This window comes from Diabrotica virgifera, chromosome 4, assembly GCF_917563875.1.
Source record: "Diabrotica virgifera virgifera chromosome 4, PGI_DIABVI_V3a".
Taxonomy (NCBI): domain Eukaryota; kingdom Metazoa; phylum Arthropoda; class Insecta; order Coleoptera; family Chrysomelidae; genus Diabrotica; species Diabrotica virgifera.
Genome location: NC_065446.1, coordinates 159,720,566 through 159,745,457, shown reverse-complemented (window position 1 = coordinate 159,745,457; position 24,892 = coordinate 159,720,566). Strand labels below are relative to the sequence as shown.

At 31.9% G+C, this 24,892-nt stretch overlaps 1 protein-coding gene across 2 annotated transcripts in view; it reads right to left on the bottom strand.

Annotated features, from left to right (window-relative positions):
- Positions 1-4,636: 4,636 nt before the first annotated feature.
- Positions 4,637-24,892, bottom strand: part of LOC126883198 (uncharacterized) — a 28,224-nt gene continuing 7,968 nt past the window's right edge. The window contains exons 3-6 of one of the 2 annotated variants that reach the window (XM_050648449.1): positions 13,711-13,956; positions 13,473-13,632; positions 6,721-6,819; positions 4,637-5,038 (exon numbers count right to left, since the gene is read on the bottom strand). In XM_050648449.1, coding sequence (XP_050504406.1) covers positions 4,854-5,038; positions 6,721-6,819; positions 13,473-13,632; positions 13,711-13,956 — 690 coding nt within the window. In that variant the 3' untranslated portion in view covers positions 4,637-4,853. Of the gene's footprint in view, positions 5,039-6,720; positions 6,820-13,472; positions 13,957-24,892 lie in introns of both variants that reach the window. The other variant, XM_050648448.1, reaches the window with a different exon arrangement.

Genomic DNA, 24,892 nt, shown 5'->3' with positions numbered 1-24,892 from the left:
TCTTTTATGAAGACTTTGAAATTTACATTTTCGCGTCCGCTACGGAAAAGATTTCTTCTGTATACCAGAGAAATCTTTTCGTTTAATTAATATATATATATATATATATATATATATATATATATATATATATATATATATATATATATATATATATATATATATATACAAGTCTCCAGAATATAAATACAGGCCAATGGCAATATTTTGAAATTTTGAAAGTACTGCCTACAACTTGTTTTATGAGGGATACCAGCAATAGTCCGTATTATTCTTTTTTGTGCAAAAAAGACTTCATTGATATGGCAACTTGATCCCCAAAAACAAATCCCGTATCTCAAACGAGATTCGGCTTGGGCACAATTTGTTTTAAATTTCGAAACAAAAACGTTACTGAGTTTAACTTTGCGGCCAGCGTATCACAATGTTTCCTCCAATTAAGACATTCATCTAAATGAAGCCCTAAGAACTTTAATGATGAAACAAGTTCAATATCATTATTATTTATATTTAAGTTAATTGGATTAATACATCGTTGCCTATTATGAAACTGCATGAAAAGAGTTTTTTGGGTGTTCAACAATAAATAATTATTACAGAACCAGTTGTAAAGATCTGACAGTAAGCTGTTACATTTGGACTTCAAAGAACTATCAGGTCCATTGACTGTTACATTTATGTCGTCTGCAAATATCGTGAAATGTCCATCCGAGTTAACCGAGACAACATCGTTTACATAAATAAGAAAGAGAACAGGTCCTAAAATTGAGTCTTGCGGTACACCTATGTCAATATCGAGATAGTTGGATTTATGCGTCGCATTTGATAATTTTCCTTTTTCTGTTAAGCTGACGTATTGACGACGTGCAGTTAAATATGATGTTAACCAATTTAACGCACGCCCTTGAATGCCGATATTTTTTAATTTATAAAATAAAATTTCGTGATTGACACAGTCGAAAGCCCTGCTAAGATCACAAAATATCCCAACAGGACTCTCTCCAGTATCTATTAAAGATGCGAGAGTATCATAAAAGGAATGCATTGCTGTATGGGTAGATTTTTTGGACTGGAAACCATGTTGGTTACTAACAATCACTTTATTCGTCTGTAAAAATGAGTTAAGTCTTTGTAAATAACTGTACTCAAAAATTTTTGAAAATACCGAAGAAATTGTTATTGGGCGGTAATTATTTACTTGTTTTGGGTCACCTTTTTTATGAATTGGTAACACCTTTCCCGTTTTTATACAATCTGGAAAATTGCCATTTGAAAATGATAAATTAACTAAATATGTTAATGGCGATATTATAAACGAAACAACCTTTTTTATTAAAAATCCAGGGATTTCATCAAAGCCCTGAGATTTTTTGTTTTTTAGTTTTTGGTTTAATAATTTGTTTAATTCTATTGTAGTGTACGGATGTAGAAGAAAGTGGACATCCAAAACAGTGTTGTTACAAGGATATGTATTATCAGGTTTGTTTGGAATTGTGCATCCAATGGAGCATTTTTAAAAAATAGGTTAAATTTATTGGCTATTTCTAATGAATCTGTAATTAAGTTATCCCCGTTTGAAAGTGTTATGTTACTCTCATTTTTTTTACCTTTTGAAAAATCAGATTTTAGAAGGATTATCTGAGGTGCTTATTATATTTTGGTAATGGCATTTTTTGGTTAAATTTAGAAGCTTTTGATGCTCTCTTTTTTTATGTCTATAATAATCACGCAACTCTGGAAATGCCCTAGATAATGCATGCAAATTTTTTAATTGGCAACTTGATCGTCTCACCTCATTATTAACCCATTTATTACTATTTAATTTGGACTTTTTATTTATAATAGGAAAATAAATGTTAAAATGATACATAAAAATATTAAAAAAGGTATTAAAAGCAATATTTGTATCTAGGATACCATATATTTGATTCCAGTCCTCACTTGAGATGTCATTTATAAATTTATTTATAGTAATGTCATTAAAAATTTTTTTTTGATAGAAAACACTCGACTCACCCGCCCCAAAATCAAACTCAATCAGTACAGTTCGATGGTCGGACACAGTATTGTCGTTTACACAAGTAACAGAAGAGTTTGAAAAATTAACAAAGACGTTATCAATCGTCGTAATGCTGGTATCCGTGACCCTAGTGGGCCATTTTACGAGATTAAAATTTACATTAAAAGAAGAAAGGACATTTTGTAGTTTGATAACATCATAATTTAAATATCTTGTATCAATATTAAAATCACCGCATACAATAATATAAGTATTAGATTTAAAAACGAAATTTAAAACCGACTCAACATTTTCTAAAAAAGTATTAATATTGCCAGAGGGGGACCTATAACAGTTTAATATTATAACTATGTTATTTAATCTGTCTTTATATGAAATGCAACAAAATTCTGAATGTTTATTAACACAAAACTCGTGAACATCGATTTTGTTTGATTTTAAACCATTTCTAACCCATATTCCTATGCCTCTACCTCTGCAGAAGTTGTCACGGGTGTAGTTACTTACTAGATTATAACCTTCAAGGTAAACGTAGTCTACAGAGTCAATTGTCTCCCATAATTCTGTTAAACAAATTACGTTTATATCCTTAAAGTTATTAATATCTAAAGAAATTTCACAAGCTTTTTCAACACTAATACTTTGGACATTAAGTAGCAACTCAGGGTTAAACATTACCTCTGGGATTGGAGTTTGGAATTGTTCCGAAGGTATAAAAAACTATTAACACATGCATTTTTAGGCCAGATTGATGGGTCCATGGCTTTCTTAAAATTCTCTAGATATATTCTTACTTTGAAGGATGCATAAACGGTTGGATGTTATAGATTCACATAAAACCTCTGGGAAGTGCGATTTTAGTAATTTTTCTATCGTAGCCACATCGGTAGCTGGGTCAACTCTGTATACATGCAAGTCGGTGAATTTAGGGACACCCTTTATTCCGGCAGCAGCTCCTCGGTGCTAGTACCAACAATTTGGGGTCTATTTATCTTTTTTCTTCTTTGTTTATTTCTTTTCACTTCAGTCCATTCTTCTTTAGCCTCTGTTATTGGTAGATTTATAATCTCTTGACATTTATTCTGTGTTTCTATTTTTAAAATTTCTGTAAACAGTTGATTGCGTGTTATTTTGTTGTGGTCTTGTTTTTGTTCACAAAAGGAATTCCCATCGTTTTTGCTAGTAGTGGGTACTACATTTGTTAATGTAGTTTTTGTGGCAATTTTATCAATCTGGTTTTGTTTTGACAAGGCCGGTTTTATATTAGCTGCCTTATCTGTATTTGAATCAACTGGCAAATGGTAAATTGTGTTTAATTTATTTAATAATTCTATTTGAGAATTTAGAACTTTTATTTTATCTTTAAGTTCGTTAATTAAATCATCTTTTTGTTTAAACATATAGATAAATAATTTGGAATTTAACTTGCCGGTATTTGATAAATCCTCAATGGCATCATAAAAGTCGTTATCCGGTATGCCACAGCTTTCGCACTTAAAGTCAATAACGTCAACATTTTCCTCAACATTTGCACATTTGAAGTGTAGGGTAGATTGACACAAACAACACTTCACACCTTTTACAAATTTTCTATTGCATTTACCACATTTTTGATTTAAATTTTGCGAGAGCTCTGACAACGTGTGTGTGCCAGAGGACGCCATCTTGACAACTGGGAACTATTGTTGCCAAACACTTAAATTTTCATTGTATACCGGGTGTACCAGTCAAACTGTGTTTTTTTCTCAAAGTTCGCATTGCAGTCTGGAATATTCTAGCATTTATAAAATACTGAAATTAAAATCCAACTATAGCCTCATGTTTTCTCAACATTTTGTTTTTTGATTCATTTGCTTACATTAGACCATAAAAAAGTTAGGTACTTTAACAACTAGCCATGTTTTTCATCAATACAGGGAGTTTTTATATAAGTATGACAAACTTTAAGAGGTAATTCTGCATGAAAAATAATCACAGTTTGGGCAAAAGTCACTGCTTGTATGTCAAAAAATGTACAATAACTACGTCTTAAAACCCACCAAATTATATTTGCATATCTCAACCGGTTTTAAAGCAATAAATAAATCTTCAGTTTGTAAGAGAAATTTCAACACCCTCTATCTTAGAAACGAAACATTTGCGGACATAGGTTTATAAAGCAAACTATTATTATTTTTTCATGTAGAATTACCCCTTGAAGTTTGTCATACTTATTGAAAAACACCCTGTATTGATGAAAAACATGGCTAATTGTTAAAGTACCTAACTTTTTTACGGTCCAACATAAGCGAATGAATCAAAAAACAGAATGTTGAGAAAACATGAGGCTATAGTTGGATTTTAATTTCAATATTTTATAAATGTTAGAATATTCCACAGGGTGATGCGACGTTTGAGAAAAAAACACAGTTTGATTGGTACACCCGGTATACACTGAAAATTTACCTGTTTAGCAACAATACTCTTACAGCGATATTGTTAAAGAATAAGGCTATAATATATTAAAAAATCACTTACATCGGACAACAGGTTCAAGAAATTCGAGATATCAAAAATGACCCATTTTTAAGGTGTCCGGTTAATTTTGCACCCCAGTGTATGTAAATAAACTAACGCAAAAATATTTTTTTAGATTGGTATGGAAATTTTATTCTAATAATAATCCTTTATTGCTGTTGTCAAGTATCTACAGAATTGAAGTCAATCCAGGCATCAAAAATGTAATTAAACACATTTTTTATAATCACTATCTATTAATTTTAAATAAACATAATATAATTTTTATATAAAAGTGTTTTATTTTAATTGTTGTTTCGTATACATATATATAGATCTATTTCAGCCTGCTAACTAATGAACTTTTGACCATAATTGCATTTTTCTGCTGCCGAAGTTCCAATCTTTTTAAAGCTTCTTGACGTTTTTTTTCTATAATCTCTTGCTGCTTTTTACTTTCGATTTTTGCTAATGCCTGAAGTCTTTTCTCTTCAATTTGCTGCAGCGAACATTTTGTGGGACCTGAAATTGTATAAAAAGCTTAGAAAACAAAATATGTATTTACTAAATATTTCAAACTAGGGAGATAAACAGGTACTTTGAAATATGATACCTCAAAACCTATAATGATTCTTTTTATAGGTACTCTTATACGAAATAATTTAAGATGGGTGTGCAGTTTGAACGGTAGGAAGTGAGAGAAACTTATTTAAAATGATATAGAGATACTAGGAGGCGTGGTAACCAAACCAATTCGTTGCGTAGCTATGTTTCTGTAACCGAGAGAAAATAATATATTTAATTTTTTGTAAAAGAAACAAACGAAGACAAATAAACAAATTATTCAAAACGAAAAACCTTAAAGGGAAAGATATTCACTATTCAGTTAATGTAAACTCAACTTCTTGCAGTTCATCATCAGCTTCTTTATTGGATAAATTGGTTGTACTCAATAGTTTTAACCACTTTTTCGGACAGTGTAAAATTGTCACAAACCTTTTGAAGATAAACTGATTGGGATGAATGCATAATGTCATATAAATTGTCTGTTACTAAGCGGTTCCTGCACTCTTGTTTATTAAATTTACTTTTAAAAATTAACACAGACAATGCAAAGTCACTCAAATGTGCAAATAGAGGATTACCGTCAAAATGTTTTATTGAAGTGAATACTTATCGCTCGGTATGATGTTTTGCAGACCAGACGATCAATAGGGAAAAAAGAAGAAAGGACGTCCGAAGAAAAGGTGGTATGACAGTGTTGTCAAAGGTCTAGGGGTATTGGAGTCCTTAACTAGAAAGAAATAACAGAGTTGAATAAAGAATAGTAAAATATACGACGGAACCATACAAGAAAAAAAAATTGTTGTGAATTACAATGTAATGTAAACTGTATATGTAATGTAAAGGCCTAGGCCTGGTGAGCAATTAATAAAATTTTAGATTATGTATTTGTCAATTTGTTCCTAATAATTATGCAACAGCAAGACACTGCAACCAGTATACAACCGGTTTTATAATATATGATATGCAATAGAAATGTTTGTTTAGGAATTTTGTTTTTGTATTCTTGCGTTTTGTGGTGACCTGTAGTGATGTTTAAAAAGTAACTATTCGTTACAAAGTACTCGTTACTTACGAATACCGAAAGTAACGATTACTAAACAGAGAGGCAAATCGTTACTCTGATTACTTCGTACCAATCGTATCAGAGGTAAGACTATTGTATCTACTTTGATTACTCTGATTACTTCGTTACTTCATACCAATCGTATTAGAGCGAGTACCAATCGTATCAGTATCAGAGCGAGTAACGAGTGCCTATTGTATCTACTTTGATTACTCTGGATTACTTCGTACTTCGTGAAGGTCGTTATTATATCGGAATACCTATACAAAATACCTACCCACTGAGAAATACGATTCTTGATATGATTACCGGTACTCAAATACAAAAGTAACAAAAGTAATCATAGTAATCAAATCATTTTTATCCCTTAAACAGATCGGTGAAGGTCGTTGTTATATCGGAATAGCTATACAAAATACCTACCTACTGAGAAATACGATTCTCGATATGATTACTGGTACTCAAATACAAAAGTAACAAAAGTAATTATAGTAATCAAAGTAACGAATACTGTAAATGATTACTTTATACAAAAGTAACGATTTGTAACGAATACTCGAAAGTAAGAACTTACTCAGCACTTTATCAGCCTTCCGTTTTGATTCTAGTTTTGCCAAAGCTAATTTCCTCTTATATTCAACTTCTTCCTGGGTACACTTTTTTGGCACACTTTCTGTAAAATAGCAAAAAATTTATATTAGTAATACGTAGTTTTCCTACTATTATATTAACAGTATGAAAAAAGTAGTAGGTATTTGAACACTATGAAAATTTGTGTAAAAATAAAAACTTGAAGACCTGACTAAACGCAGTGGAGCTTTTTATCAACTCTTAATTTTTTTTATTTACAAATTTACTTTTTTTTAATTAATTATAGTCCAACAATCAATTGACGAGGGTCATTCGTTCTTTTTCTTCTTGTAGTTCCTATCCGTTTCGGATGTTTGCGACCATCATAGCAATCTGTACTTTGCACGCTGTTACTCTGAAAAGATTTGAGGTTGTTCTGTTGAACCACATACGTAGATTTTTAAGCCAGGAAATCCTTTGTGACTCACTGGCAAGAGTCAAATGTTAGACTGTAAACTGTTGGGAAGTTCTACAATTCCAGTTGCATCATTCTTTCATCATTTTTTTTAAATTAAATCGCTTTATTAGAAACTAATTCGTTACGACTTCGGGTAACTTTGCGTCGATTGATATACGATTTCAATGATTTTGAGTAATTTTTACTAAACATTTCTGTGACTATAATATCGCACTTCCGGTTAGAGCTTTTTAACCGGAAACGAGATAAAAACCAAAAGTATACATTTGTTCTCATCTTGCTAAGGCACGTCTAATATACTATTTAGGTGTACCTTAAAACGGTACTTTCGGTTGCAACTCTAAAACCGGAAGTCCGAGGTCAAATTCCTATCTTTAATTCCATCCTTGGGTTACAAGTTTTCATTTGACACCTCATTTGTTATTCTATCTGTATTAATAACGGAGGAATTGTATTCGCGGACAGACAGTCATCAAACCAGAAGTATTTTGTTCTCGTCTTGCTAAGGCGTGTCGAATAATATATCGCTTGTACTATTCCAGCGACTTTAAAACAGTACTTCTGATGCATTTCCAAAACCGGGAGTTCTAGGCCAAATTTTTGACCTTTAGTAGCTACCATCCTTGCCTTATAAGCTTTCATTCGACACCTCATGTCATTCTACCTGATCCTGGCATAATGACAGAGACAGAGGAGTTGTGTTTATGGACGGACATTGGTAATTCAATGTTTTCACATTTTTTCAAAATTGGGTGAAAACAATAATAATCCAATATATAATTAAATCGATTAATTGTTAAACACATTTGCTTCAGCCCTAGGCATATGAGTATCTGGAGGTGCCCAGAATTCAAATGTATTTTTGATTTTAAGGAATCAGCAGTGTCTCTTATCATTTTTGTTTTTAACAACAATAGTGGAAATTGTAGTTGTCTCACATTCATAGCAAAAAAACTTATGAATGTAAGATAATGAAGAAGGGCGCAAGAGAGGTCTGAATGGAAGGACATAGCCAGACAGGCAAAAACTTACCCAGGGTTATGATCAAAAGAAGAAGAAGTGTAAAATGTAGTTTAGTTATAAATTATTAATAAAGTGTTCATTGAACATAGAAATGCAACAAATGTTATACACTTGCGAGCAAAAAAATCGGGTCACTCGATGAATTATACACATTAGATGTCTCGAATTTCCTAAAACTGTTGTCCGATTTGAGTCATTTTTTAGTACGTTATAGCCTTATTATTTAAGAAAATCGATGTCGTTTTATATTGGGTGTAACAATAATACTGTGATTTTTACTTAAAGTTCGGAACACCTTGTGGAATATTCTAGCATATGTAAAATATTGAAATTAAAACTCAATTGTGGCCTTACGCTTTGTAAACATTTTCTTTTTTTATTCATTTGCTTATGTTGGATAATAAAAAAAGTTAGGTACGTTAACAACTAACCATGTTTTTCGTCAATAAATCCTCATTTTCTTATTAGCTTAATAAACAAGCCTAAACTAGGCTATGAGAAATTAACAAGTTAATGGATGTCAAATTGTTAACAGTCAAAAAGTGTCTGATTTGTTGTGAAAATTAGTAGATTAGTAGTATTTCTTTGTGTTGTTTGGTGGAAATAGAACGCGCTACAAGGAATTTGACCCGCGATGAGTGTGTTCAAGCAATGACCTTACATAGCGAAGGACTTAGCTACCATGCTATCGGCTTCTTATTAGTGATGTAACGAATATTCGCATTCGCGAAATTTGTGCGAATGCTTTGCAAATATGAATATCAGAAAAAAATTTGAAGATAATAAAATTAGGTTAAAAAAATCAAAATCTCATCTTTTTTATTAAGAAAACGCAACTTAAACTCGTATATAATCACATTATCAGCCTTCACGTTATTTTATCTCGGAAACGAAGTATTTGCGGACATTTGTAACGTTTATAAAGCAAACTGCCATTATCTTTTCATGCATAATTACCCCTTAAAGTTTGCCATACTTATTTAAAAACACCCTGTATTGATGAAAAACATGGCTAGTTGTTAAAGTAGTAAAGTACTAACTTTTTTGTTATTCAACATAAGCTTCGTGAATAAAAAAAAGAATCTTAAAAAAACCTGAGGCTATAACATGGCTAGTTGTTAAAGTACTAACTTTTTTATTATTCAACATAATAAAAACCAGTGAAACGAATACGATAAACCACCCCAGATACCTAATCAAAATAATACTTCAATCATCCAAGATAGCCTGTTCACCATGGCCTAGCTCAGTCTCCCAAGGTGTGTGTTCGTCTTATCCTAATCAGAAATATGAACCATGAAATTTCAGAATGGAAGCAAACAAAACAATACTTTAACTAATCAAGTTTATTGTTCAATGAAGATATAATAAAAATAAGACTTATTAAATGCATTAACAAATATATTCAAATTCTTGCCAAAAACTAACAATTCTTGGATTATACTTATGGCTTTTGGTATTCGATGATAACATAATAAAAATATTCTACATGAATAAAAAAAATGTTAAGAAAACCTGAGGCTACAGTTGGGTTTTAATTTCAGTATTTTATAATTGTTAGAATATTCCACAGGGTCATGCGAACTTTGAGAAAAAAAACACAGTTTGATTGGTACACCGGTTATACAATGACAATTTACCTTTCTAGAAACAATGTTATTACAGCGATATTGTTAAAGAATAAGGCTATACCATGTTTAAAAAATCACTTAAATCGGACAACAGGTTTAGGAAATACGAGACATCAAAAGTGATCCATTTTTAAGGTAGTGTGCTAATTTTTTGGACAAGTGTATTATTTGGTATTTAGTCTAGTAAAATAAAATTACACTACATGTAAATCAAAATGTAAATTCGTACAGGTTGAAACAAATTTTATATCAAAGTTTAGATGGGTACAAAAGATATTTTCAAGAAAGTATCCAAATCGTATAAGGGGATCATTGTTTAAATAATTAAAAAGGGGTCATTTTTGCAAAAAAATTACTTTTTTAACTGCTGAGGTCATTCAATTACTAATGAAGGTCTATAGGATTGTTTTCTACAAACTTGAAGGGCAAATCTTTCACATAAGACTTACTAAATTAAATTTGACCCCCTATTTATTTAATTAATTATACATAAAACTTTAAAAACAAATTTGCAAAAAAAATATTTTTAGCGTTTTAAATAAGCACTATAAAATATCTTATTTTACAGGAAAAGTTGCGCTATTTTATCAGTATGTATTAATAAAAAAAAATTGGTCCAAAAATATTTAATATTTTTTGAGATATTGAATTTGTTTATTAAATGTTACTCTATTTTCAATTGCAAAAATGCGGTTGTTGCCAAAGAAATATTCACCTGTATTAAATCTTATTATTTTTATTTTTATGTCTATTTTCGATAAATGTATTGATAAATTCAAATCTCAATTAAACTTTCCCCTAAAATGGCATTTGAAAATTATTCAAATTTGTTTATAATTTGTTTTTTTAATAACGTCGCGGGGATTAACTATTTTGAAATGCCGTTTCGATAATTGGGTTTCTGGGAATTTTTCACTAATTAACAAATTTTTTTTGTCTTTTTTCTCTTCTTTTTTTTTCTTGGAGTTATATTGCTACGTGCCCTTTTAGGGTTAATTTTCATTAAGAATGTCGAATCTGTAAGTTGTAGATTCTAGACCTAAAAATATTAAGATTTGTCTAAATTCACTTATATAAAATGTGGCTACTTACTGAGCTACAGGGTGTTTTATTTAAAAATTTAAAAATTATTTTTACCAAGACTTTCAAACTATTTGACGTATCCTTATCATACTTGGCAAAACGTGTGGGTACTATACAGTCTACTAAATTATGATAAATAAAAGTTTCTAGCTACTACCAGAGGCGTACAACAGGGGATATAATGGTTGACTCTTCCCAAATTCTACGCCACTGAGGGAATTACTATTTTAGCGAAATTTTTAGATTCTCCAATACTTTCTATGTAAATAATATACTCTTTACTGGTAACGATTAAGTCATTAGTTTTCGAGATATTGGACGTTAAAAATGAAACGGCATAGTTATTTTGATTCAGTCATTTATTCATTTTAAACTTCCAATATCTCTCAAACTTATGACTTTATCGATACCAATAAAGTTATTTACATACAAACTATTGAAGAATCGAAAAATTTCGCTAAAATAGTAATTCACTCAGTGGCGTAGAATTTGGGAAGGATGAATCATTCAATATCCCCTGTCGTACGCCTCTGGCACTAGCTAGAAACGTTTATTAATCACAATTTAGTGGGGTGTATAAAAGCCACACTTTCTGCCAAGTATGATAAGGATACGTCAAATAGTTTTAAAGTAATTGGTAACAATGATTTTTAAATAAAACACCCTGTAACTCAATAAGTAGCCACATTTTATTTAGGAGATTTTAGTTAAATCTTAATATTTTTAGGTCTAGATTCTACAACTCAGAGATTCGAAAATCTTAATAAAATTTAACCCTAAAAGGGCCCGTAGTAATATAACTCCAAGAAAAAAAGAAGAAAAACGACAAACAATTTTTGTTAATTAGTAAAAAATTCCCAGGAACCCAATTATCGAAACGGCATTTCAAAATACTTAATCCCCGCGACGGTATTGAAAAAACAAATTATAAACAAATTTTAATAATTTTCAAATGCCATTTTAGGGGGGAGTTTAATGGAAATTTGAATTTATCAAGACATTTATCGAAAATATACATAAAAATAAAAATAATGAGATGTTAAGCAGGTGAATATTTCTTTGGCAACAACCGCGTTTTTGCAATTGAAAATATAGTAACATTTAATAAACAAATTCAATATCTCAAAAAATATTAAATATTTTTCGACCAATTTTTTTTTGCTTAATACTGGTAACATAGTGCAACTTACTATGTAAAATAAGATATTTTATAGTGCTTATTTAAAACGCTAAAAATAATTTTTTGCAAATTTGTTTTTAAAGTTTTATATACAATTATTTAAATAAATAGAGGGTCAAATTTAATTTAGTAAGTCTTATGTGTAAGACTTACCCTTCAACTTTGCAGAAAAAAATCCCATAGACTTTTATTAATAAGTGAATTACCTCAGCAGGTAAAAAAGTATTTTTTTTGCAAAACTGACCCCTTTTTAATTATTTAAACAATGATCTCCTTGTATGATTTGGATACTTTCTTGAAAATATCTTTTGTACCCACCTAAACTTTGATATAAAATTTGGTTTAACCTGTACGAATTTACATTTTGACTTTTTTTATTTTATTAGGCTAATTATGTAATAAAGCTATATTCACATTGATTTACACTAAATATTAATTACCTTCTCATTATAAATTTAGACATTACTAAAATAGAAAAAAATTTAAAAAAAACTGACTATTCGCATTCGCATCCGCATTCGCGAATGTCAGTAGCAGATATTCGCATTCGTATTCGCGAATGTTCAAAAAATGACATTCGTTACATCACTACTCCTTATATTGGTAACAATTTTTTTGCTAATGTACGATAATGATGCAAGACCTCACGTTCACGAACTGTAACCGAATATTTACAACAGGTAAATCTTCGGACTTTGAAATTGGCCATCACATAGTCCAGATCTTAACCGGATCGAACATTTGTGTGACATATGTAATTGGCAGAAGACTACGACAGCGTTTGCCACCTCCTAGAACGTTACAAAAGGTAGAAACAGTAGCGCTCGAGATTTGGAATGATATTGATCAAGACCAAATAGCATACCTCATTTGTAATATAAAAGTACATATCTCTTTTATTATTCTACATAAGCGAATGAATCAAAAAGCAAAATTTTAAGAAAGCCTAAGACTACAATTGAGTTTTAATTTAAATATTTTATATATGCAAGAATATTCCACAGGGTATCCCGAACTTTAAGGAAAAACACAGTATGAATGTTACACCCGGTATAAAATGACATTTACCTGTCTAACAACAATATTATGACATTGATTTTCTTGAATGATAAGGCTATAACATACTAAAAAAATCACTCAAATCGCACAATAGGTTTAGGAAATTCGAGACATCTAACGTGTATAATTCATCGAGTGACCCGATTTTTTTGCTCGCAAGTGTATTTGAACAATATTAAAGTATTTTTATTAATCCTAAACTGACAAACAAAAGAAATTCAAACAAAAATATACTTATGCTGAATTGTTATTGAAAAATAGCACTTAACGACATAAAAAATCTATATTCTACCAATTCTTACCAGAATTGATATTATTAGCCATTTCAAAACTTTTTGTCCTATAGAATTCCATTTTTCCAGAACTAGTACTTATTATTTTTTGGCTAGAACTGTACATATCATCATTGGTTTGAAAGTCTCCACTATCAGAAGTTTGTGTTAGTGTTTCCATATCTATATTCTGTAATAAATCATCAAAAGAATCATTTGCCAGTAACTTTTCTTTTGGAGTTGTGTGTTTAAAATTTAATTTACTAACTGGGGTTTGTGCATCTCTAACTGGACTAAATTTATTATCACTTTGTAAATTATCCTCTACTTGTTGGCTAAATGCAAATAACTGTTCATTTAAACCATCATCCATAAAATCACCAATTTCAAAATCATGGAACTCCTGGGCAGGACCTTCTTCTATTGGGGTAAATGTTTTGTAGGCTGCTTCTTCCACAGGAGATAACTGTAGACTTTCTTCATGATCTGGTACAGCTAGTTCATTTTTTAAACGCTAAAAAACAATAAAAATTGTAAGTGATATATTAATCCAAGCAACTGGACTTCATAAGTCCCAGGTTTTCACCCAATTTCACCGGAAAATGTTTTAAATGTGATTTTAACGTCGCTTTATTAAGGGGGTAGGCACAAAATCATGATCCAATTTAAGTACATTCATTTTGGAATCCTGAGAAAACTAATAAATATTTTTGAAAAATTTAAACGTAGTATGAAAGATTATTGCCGAGGGCCGAAATTCCCTGAAAGTTTCTCGACAAGCAAAAAGAAGCCAACTTAACCTTTTTGTGACGCCAATTTTTAAATTTGCAGTGGTTTTTGGGCCTAGGGCGCCCGTTTAACACTTCCACACTTCTATACATTTTCCAACTTTTGTGGTAAACAAGTTCGTTAGTGTAAAATTGAATAAACAAGCACACAAGATAATTGTTTTATTAATTATTTATGAAAATGAATATAACATTTCCAGCTCTGAAGTACATTTTGATGCAAGTGAATATATGCGTCTCCCGTGTATGTAGCAAGCAAGCTTTTGTGCGTATATGCAGTTCCCGATGTTAAAGGGTTAAAAATATGTACTGGGTACTCAATAAAAAGTCCAAACCATCACTTAAAAGCAAGCCATCTACAAATATATACTTAAGCCAATTTGGACATATGAGATTGAGCTCTGGAGATGTACCAAGCCATCAAATACCAAAATATTGCAGTCATTTCAGTCCAAGACAGTTCGTATGATATCTGGAGTAGGTACGTAACAAATCTAATCTTACACAGCGATATAAGAATCCCGTTAATAAAAGATGAAATAACATCTCGACTGAATAAACACAAAGAACGAACATCAGATATGACAATCTGTTCATAAGAAACGTATTCGATTAGCCCTTAGAAGACTGAAGATTGAAACGAATCTGGCCAGAAGACATACTTGAGTAACTGTATGGAGAGCCAGTGCTGAATGGTACCCGGCACATGCATACTACAAAATATAAACTATTTACTTGTTACTCTAAATGTTCATTATGGAGTAGGTTATAAAGGACCCCGCAGAAACCTTAAAGGAAATGGCTCTCTGTCAAATGCTCTGAAACTTTGTGTTCTGGTAGTCCTTGATGTGTGCAACAAAAGACTCAATGGGTATGTAGCTCCAAAAAATCATGATTTTAAGATATAAGCCTCTGAAGTTATAGGTACAGTGAGGACGCTTGAGTTGGAATAATTTCATTTTCTCGAGAATGGGCAATTCTGGAGACAAATTACGAATCAGGTCGATTTTTATTTTTAAATTATAATTTTTTGGCATATACAGGGTGAGTCACCACTAACGGGACGGAAGATTACAGCGAAATGGTAAAAGATTTGAAAAAAAATTTAAATTAGTAGTTTGTAAGTTGATAAAATCTACATTTTAAAATTATTTTGAAATATACAGGGTGTCCCAATAAATGGCGGCGTATCAAAGTTATATTTTTTCTTATGGAACACCCTATATTTTATTGCATTTTTTAATTGTCTGCAAAAAATAAGGTATAGTTTCATAAGACTTCCCTATACCTATGTACAGAGTGTTCTGAGTTATGTTGACTTTTCTTAAAATGTAAAGTTTTAAAAGAAGGCTTATTCTCAAGTTATTTAAGAAATTATAAAAAAATTACTTTTACATTTAAATATTTGGATATTGGTTGAATGCATTTCGTGATTAATTATTACACATTTATTTACAGGGTGTTCAAAATTTACAGTTTCATTATTGGATTATTCAATGTGTCATATGATTCTTATTTTAAATAAAACACCATGTATATTAATAAATAATTATACTAAACAATTTTACCTCTTTCGAATGGTATATGGATGTCCTATACCTAGGTCTCATAGTTTTTGCGTAATTTACAATTATTTAAATTCTTAATCTGTAAATCGATTTTAAAACAAAAGATGTAGTTAATTAATCGCATTGTATGACATTGTCACCTTTTGTCAGTACGGTCTGGTTTTTATTTTATAATTAATGTATTCCATGATTGATTATTACACATTTATTTACAGGGTGTTCAAAATTTACAGTTTCATTATTGGATTATTTAATGTGTCATATGATGCTTATTTTAAATAAAACACCATGTATATTAATAAATTATTGTACTAAGCACAGGTTGTTCTTTCGAATGGTATAGGGCTGTTCTATAACTAGGAGTCATAGTTTTTGCGTAATTTACAATTTTCTTAAACGGTAAATTGATTTTAAAAATAATATTTATAGTCACTCGCGATTTTTAAACTGTACGAAATAAATATTTGTTTACTGTATCATAATGAAATGAAAATTATGTCTATTTACTAGACCATTATTATGAAAAGTAGGTATATTGGTCTGTATACAATACATTAAAAAAATCAGGATCTTCTATAGTCTAAAGTCCATACACGATAAGTTAAATATTTATCATAATCCTGTTTGGTCTAATACTGGTGTAGTTGAGTTTTATATGGATAATAGTGGTTTCTCTTAAGTATTCTAACAGTCGTTTGACTGATTTACAATTCACCCGAAATTTTTTCTTTACTAGTATTTGGGTTTTCCGTAACAGAAAGCAGGACATCAAGCTCCTCGACTTCATCACAAATAACTGGTTTATTTTTATTCATCTTTCCGTATGCAACCTTACCAGTAGCACGGAATCTATTGAAATCTCTCAAAAACGTCCTTTTTGGATGTCTTCTATCAGGTTCATCATTTTGAGCGTAAACTTAAGAAGGTAAGATACAATTTAACAAACACTCCCCAATGCAAAGTACCGCATGTCTACTCTTTCGTAGATAACGTGATTATTCATTTTTAGGAACAATTAAATTTGAATATCATACACGGATGTTTATATTTTTGATAATTACCAGACCGTACTGTCATAAAATGACGATTCATACAATGAGATACATATTTTGTTTTAAACTTGATTTACAGATTAAGAATTTAAATAATTGTAAATTACGCAATAACTATTAGACCTAGGTATAGGACATCCATATACCATTCGAAAGAGGTGACTCCGTTTAGTATAATGGTGTATTAATATACATGGTGTTCCATTTAAAATAAGCATCATATGACACATTGAATAATCCAATAATGAAACTGTAAATGTTGAACACCCTGTAAATAATTGTGTAATAATTAATCATGGAATACATTCAACCAATATCCAACTATTTAGATGTAAAAGTATTTTTTTCATAACTTCTTAAATAACTTGACAATAAGCCTTATTTTAAAACTTTACATTTTAAGAAAAGTCACCATAGCTCAGAAGACTCTGTACATAGGTATAGGGAAGCCTTATGAAACTATACCTTCCTTTATATGTTCCTTTTTGCGGACAATTAAAAAATGCAATAAAATACAGGGTGTTCCATAAGAAAAAATATAACTTTGATACGCCGCCATTTATTGGGACACCCTGTATATTTCAAAATAATTTTAAAATGTAGATTTTAGCAACTTACAAACTACTAATTTAAAAATTTTTTCAAATCTTTTACCATTTCGCAGTAATCTTCCGTCTCGTTAGTGGTGACTCACCCTGTATATCATACTAGTGACGTCATCCATCTGGTCCTGATGACGCAATCGATGATTTTTTAAATAAGAATTGGTCGTGTGATAGCTCATTTGAAAGGTTATTCAATCATCTATTCACTAATATAAACATTAGCATAATTATTTATACAGGGCCCCCAAAAAATATTTTTGAATTAAATTAATGGAGACAAAAAGAAGTTTATTATGTATTAATTCGAAATACATTTTACTGTTGTAAAAAAACAGGCAAAAATGTTTATTAGATAAATAAGTATTGTTTTTCGCTTAAATTCAATATTAAAGCTGCCACCCACCTGCCTCTTAGCAGTTTGAACATTTAATTTAAGCGAAAAGCAATGTTTATTTTTCAAATTAACATTTTTTTCTGTTTTCTGACAGCAGTAAAATGTATTTCGAATTAAATAAATTATATACATTCTTCTTTTTGTCTCAATTAATTTAATTCAAAAAAATTTTTGGGCACCCTGTATAAATAATTATGTTAATGTTTATATTAGTGAATAGAGAATTGAATAACCTTTCAAATGACCTATCACCCTACCCCTGTTCTTATTTAAAAAAATCATCGATTGCGTCATCATGCCCAGATGGATGACGTCACTAGTATGATATATATGCCAAAAAATTATAATTTAAAAATAAAAATCGACCTGATACGTAATTTATCTCCAGAGTCACTCATTCTCGAGAAAATTAATTTATTCCAACTAAAACGTCCTAAATGTACTTATAACTTGGGAGCTACGCGCCCATTGAGTCTTTTGTTCTACAGATCAAGGACTAGCAGAAACCAAAGTTTCAGAGCATTAAACTAATTAACATAATAAAAACATAATTAACTAAATAAAAAAACGTCACTATAGTAAAGTCCTTTTATTTTTCTAATTTTTATTCAAGAGCTTGATATAACATCATATTATAGGGAAGTAGTAGTTCTTTTAACATCTTTAATTTTAAGTTTTTAAAATATGTATAAAAAAGAGTAGTACGGTATGTAGCAAAATAAACAGTACTAAAATTCGTATGCCTTAAATTTTTATGTGTGACGCGCCAAAATGTACTTAGTATTTTTCCGTACAGTTCACCAAATATAGATGAAAGTGTGAAATTCCCATTGCCTGCGCTAACAATGAAGTGAGAACGCCCATGCAAACGGTCTGGACCGTCAGTGCGAGTACGAGGTCCGTCTTTTGACGAATGCGCATCATGATCGTTACGCGTTTTCAGACTTTCAGCTATATTTGGTGAACATTGGTATACCATATGTGAATGTCTTGTTAATGTTAGATGCTTCCGGATGGTTTTATGTTTTGCAGAAAATTTTTTTATCGTGGAGTGCTATTTTCGCTCATACGGAGAAGTTCCTGAAAACGATCCAAACTTAAAATCAACAATGGTTTCAGCAGGACGGGACAACTTGTCTCGCGGCCCGGAAGTCTCATCGAATACTGGATGATGATTTTAAGAGATCGCCACTCACCAGAACTAACGCCGCCAGATGCATACATATGGGAAATAGTGAAGGAGTCAGACAGATCCACCGTGTGCCATTTCAAAATTGTGGACTAGAATTAATGATTTTTTCGTGCTAGAGGCAGTGGCGGAGCTAGAAATTTGCCTTAGGGGGGAACTTCCAATGAAAAACCAACCAAAAGCCATAAAAAAGATAAGCTCAGGTTACATAATAGACATAAATAATAACTTATACATATTAAGTTCCCTTAATTTTCCTAACTAACATGTTGATTGGGTTGAATTTGTCTTTCTGTGGTTTCGGTTTCATGTCAGCTAATATATTTTTATGTTTGAGCATTTTTTTCTTTAATTTTGGACCTTGTTAGGAGGGGAAATTTCCTCATTTTCCCTTCTCGTAGATCCGCCACTGGCCAGATGGCACCAAATATAGATGAAAGTGTGAAATTCCCATTGCCTGCGCTAACAATGAAGTGAGAACGCCCATGCAAACGGTCTGGACCGTCAGTGCGAGAGCGAGGTCCGTCTTTTGACGAATGCGCATCATGATCGTCACGCGTTTTCAGACTTTCAGCTATATTTGGTGAACATTGGTATAACATATGTGAATTTCTTGTTAATGTTAGATGCTTCCGGATGGTTTTATGTTTTGCAGAAAACTTTTTTATCGTGGAGTGCTATTTTCGCTCATACGGAAAAGTTCCTGAAAACGATCCAAACTTAAAATCAACAATGGTTTCAGCAGGACGGGACAACTTGTCATGCGGCCCGGAAGTCTCATCGAATACTGGATGATGATTTTAAGAGATCGCCACTCACCAGAACTAACGCCACCAGATGCATACATATGGGAAATAGTGAAGGAGTCAGACAGATCCACCGTGTGCCATTTCAAAATTGTGGACTAGAATTAAAGATTTTTTCGTGCTAGAGGCAGTGGCGGAGCTAGAAATTTGCCTTAGGGGGGAACTTCCAATGAAAAACCAACCAAAAGCCATAAAAAAGATAAGCTCAGATTACATAATAGACATAAATAATAACTTATACATATTAAGTTCCCTTAATTTTCCTAACTAACATGTTGATTGGGTTGAATTTGTCTTTCTGTGGTTTCGGTTTCATTCAGCTAATATATTTTTATGTTTGAGCATTTTTTTCTTTAATTTTGGACCTTGTTAGGAGGGGAAATTTCCTCATTTTCCCTTCTCGTAGATCCGCCACTGGCCAGATGGCATCTTTAATATCTGTTTTATTGGGAACGTGCGTCGTCAGCACTACTAGGGAAGCACTACTTTAAACCGTTTAATATATCTCACAACTTTGACAATAGAAACAAGGTTAACTATGATATCCCTTATCATAGGCTAAGGAGCTTTATATGCTGGTATACAATTCTTTAACCACCTAATTCATTTAAAGATATCTGATGATATCTTGATGATATAAAGGGAGATACAGCAGATTCGCGATTCCACTCGACCACCTCGGATACTCAAAAAACTCGGTTAACACCTAGATTGGTTTTACTGATAGACAAACACGTAAATAATGATAACTGTGTAACAATCCATCCCTCACTAAAGCACAAGTATTGCTTAGCGTATTGGAACACTTATCGGGCTGCATAATCCTCCCATTTGTGAAAACCAAAAGAACAACGCCTTAGAAGTTTGTTCATGGTGTCCTTTCTTTATGGTCTTGTTGACCCACTGTTCAATTTTACTTGGCTTGCGCTTCCAATCTCCAACAGTTACTTATCCAACACCTAAATCTGAAGCAACCTTCTTTTTTGATTCGCCCTTGTCTAACCTTTGAATTGCATTCACCTTTGTTTCCAAAGATACAACTACTCTCTTCCGCTTTCCACTCATATTGCACAGTAAGACTTACACTCACAAAAATCATCTTATGAAAAATTTAACTTAATTTGATGATCTGAAAGACAGCAAACAAAACGATAGCTCAACTCACACGGATTAAAACAGGAATAACTGTAGACAAAACACGATACAGAAATTTCTACAGTAATAAGATAGTGACCACGTTCTGAGAATACCGGCTGGACCTCAGCAGCCGATATAACAACTGTTCACAGTTGTGACTCATTAGCTACGACTTGAGCCTCGGTTAACCCAGGGTCTCGGATAATCGTGAGTATACTGTAGTAAGCTTGTTGTGTAAACTAGACCCTACACAATAACTGATTTCAGGAATATTATATGGAACTATCATAACTACATATAATATTTAAACTTATGTAAGTATTGTCATGGTGAGTAAAGGGGTAGTGAAGCGCAATACATGATGCCGTATCCTGTTAGCATCACTCAACCTCTCCTACTCAATTCCTATCTTCACCTAGAAGTTGATACACACCGGTAACATGAGCAACCCCACTGGAGATTGGGTAACCAACCCCCAGTGGAAGGTGGGGCCAGGGCTGACGAAGAAGGGAGCCTTGGTCCTCCGATGAATAGGGGATTGAGCAAAGGGCTAGCAACCCTTCCCTGTAAAACGAAATTGTTGCGAATACAATGGCTAATGAAACAAACGGACGGATCTCACAACGACGAACTCGGCAAAGAAAAATAGACATTATTATGGATTTAAAATTTGGAACCTGGAATGTGCGAACACTCTTCAAGGCAGGAGCTATGATAAGTATAGCAGAAGAAATTGAAAAATACGGAGTTGAAATATTGGCACTGCAGGAAATAGATGGAAGATCCAGGGAGAAATCCATAAAAATAAGTTCTCACTATACTACTCCGGAAATGAAATGAGACAAGGTGAAAGAGGAGTAGGGTTTATAGTAACTAAAAGAATGCGAAAAGCTATTATCGCATTTACACCAATATCAGACAAAATTTGCACCATAAGACTCAAAGGTAAACTGCATAACGTGACAATGGTTAATGTATATGCACCGACGGAAGAGGCTGATGAAGACGAGGTTGAAAGATTCTATTGAGAACTTCAGGAAGTATGTGATAATATCCAAAGACACGATGCTGTTATAACATTAGGTGACTTTAATGCTAACCTGGGGAAAGAAGAAACTTTCGTAAACATATTTGGGAAACATAGCTTGCATAATGAAAGCAGTCAAAATGGACTTAGGGTTGCACAATTTGCAACAGTAAATAATTATGTAGTTGTCAGTACTAACTTCCAGAGAAAAGATTTCCATAAAGGAATATCGAAAATACCAGGAACCAATGAAGCCAATAAAATTGACCACATTCTCATCTCAAAAAGATGGGCAACAAACATAACTAATGTCAGAACGTATCGCGGGGCGATCTCTGACTCAGATCACTATTTTGTGGGGGCAAAATTGCGGCAGAAAATCGCGACAGTGGCAAAAGGGAAAAATAGCCAAAGTAAAAAATGGAATGTTGAAGGATTCACAAGTTCAACAAAGACACAAGAATATCAAAATACTCTCCAAATAAAACTTAACGGAATCAGAGAGGAAGATACTGCAGAGGAAGAATGGAGACAATTAAAAACAATAATAACGGAATCTGCAGAGGAAACTCTCGGAAAAGCCAAAAAGCAAATAAATGCGGAATGGTATGATGATGAATGCAGAACTGCAGTAGAGGAAAAAAGGCAAGCTAGGCTTAACCAACTTCAAAGAAACACAAGAAATAGCAGATAAATTTATAACGAAAAGAGAATACAAGCGACTAGAATATGCAGAAGAAAAAAAAGAGAGGCTTTGAAAAAACAAGTACAAGAAATCCTAGAACATAACAACAGACACGAAAGCAGAAAATTCTATAAAAGAATAAAAGAAAGCACGCAGTCATTTAGACCAAAATTGACAATATGCAAAAACAAGGATGGAGAACTGCTAACAGAGAAACAAAAAATTATAATGAGATGGAAAGAATACTTCGAGAAAAACCTAAATGCAGACAATGGAAATGATCAAAAGCACCAGGAACGGACGGAGTTTCGGCAGAATTGTTGAAATATGGAGGATCCGAACACTGGGGAGGAATTCGTTACCTGATAAAGTTGGCATGGACCAAGGAGCAAATGCCGGAGTAATGGGCAGTTGGTCTTACACAGCCAATATAAAATTAATTAAATTCTTTATTCAAATAGAAATCCTACTAACAATAAATATAACAATTTGCTTAAATAAAAATGTAATATATACAATATACAATACATGCAATATACAACACATACAGACTTATTAAAAATGATTTTTTAACCAGGTAAAACATATGTTTTTAGTAATTTGTTAAAAGTTGGAACTGTCACTGCATTCTTAACTCTGGGGGGAAGATGGTTAAATTCATTCATACATTTGTAAAACAAGGATGTCATTGTACTATGTTTATTAGTTTTTTTTTAAGTAAAAATTTTCAATATTTCTCGTGGTATATGAATGAAGACCCCTCAATGTAACATATTCATTAAAATATGCAGGCAACATTCCTTTCTTTCATTTAAAAATGAAAACCATAGTAGGGTAGTAAAGCCTTTGTCGAACTGAAAACCAACCTAAAGTAGAATACATAGTGTGTATCGATTGCATTGAAGAATTGTTCTCATACCTCTGTTATACAAAATTTGCAATGATTGAATTGATCCTTTATCACCTAGATATAAAACACTTAAACAGTAGTCAAAATGGGGTTGAATTAAACTTTTAAATACAGTGATCCTTGAAAATAATGATTAGATCTTTGCTAATTCTAATAAAGAAAAATAATTATTTAGATATTTTCTCCAAAAAGGAGAATGCCAGAATTACAGACCAATTACATTGCTAATAATATACAAAATCCTTTCTGGCATTATCTACAATAGATTGTCAGAATACTCCAAAAATATAATTGGTGATTATCAAAATAGATTCAGACCAAATAGAGCCACTACGGAAAACATATTCATACTAAGAACAATATAAGAGAAAGCTTATGAATATGGCATATAGTTCTATGTATATTATATGCATATTGACTTCAAACAAGATTTTGATAGTGTGAAAAGAGACAAAATGCTGGAAGACCTCTGTAATCTAGGTATACCAAAAAAATATATCAGCCTCATAAAAATGACGTTGCAGGTTTCAAAAGCCTCAGTTAGATTAGATGAGACAGAGAGAGAGAGAGACAGAAAATTTATTGTTTTTAAAAATGAGTTTACATTTATAAAACACAACGTGGTATAGTACAAACACAGTACAAGATACATTAAAATACTAACTATAAAATAACATTTACTATATTATTTTCTCTTGGATTTACTTGACTAAAAAAGAGTCTGGTCTATCTTCTCCAGTTGACAGACCTCTATTGTGATGCTCACGATCTAAAAATCTTCTTCCTAACCTAAAGTTAAATCGTTCAATGCCAATTTTATTCGGCCAAAAAGCAGGATTGTAAATTTCTTCCCTTAAGTCAGGTAGTACACCTATCATGAAATATTGATTATCCCTTCTTTTCTGGTCAGTTGGTAACAATTTTACTTGTATATCCTCGCAGTTTGTCTTAGTTATTATGAAACTCTTGATGTGGTCCGCATTTACACTATCCGGAACTTTTGAGATGAATAGCCACAATTTTTTGTCTGGTTTTTCGGATTTTCCATGGAAATCCTTATCACCAATTCCAGTTCCCATTATTTTCTTGCGTCTTTTTGTCACAATCTGATATCCTTCATCGTTCGTTTTATTCTCTGAACTCATTGTGATATGATTAAGATTCATTTTTGTGCTTTCCTCATTTTCGACAGTTCAATTTGTAATGTAGTCACATGTCTGTTTGGTTTGTATATCCATTGATTGTGCATTTAATTCGTTTGTAGTAATTTTTGAATTGCCCTGTATATT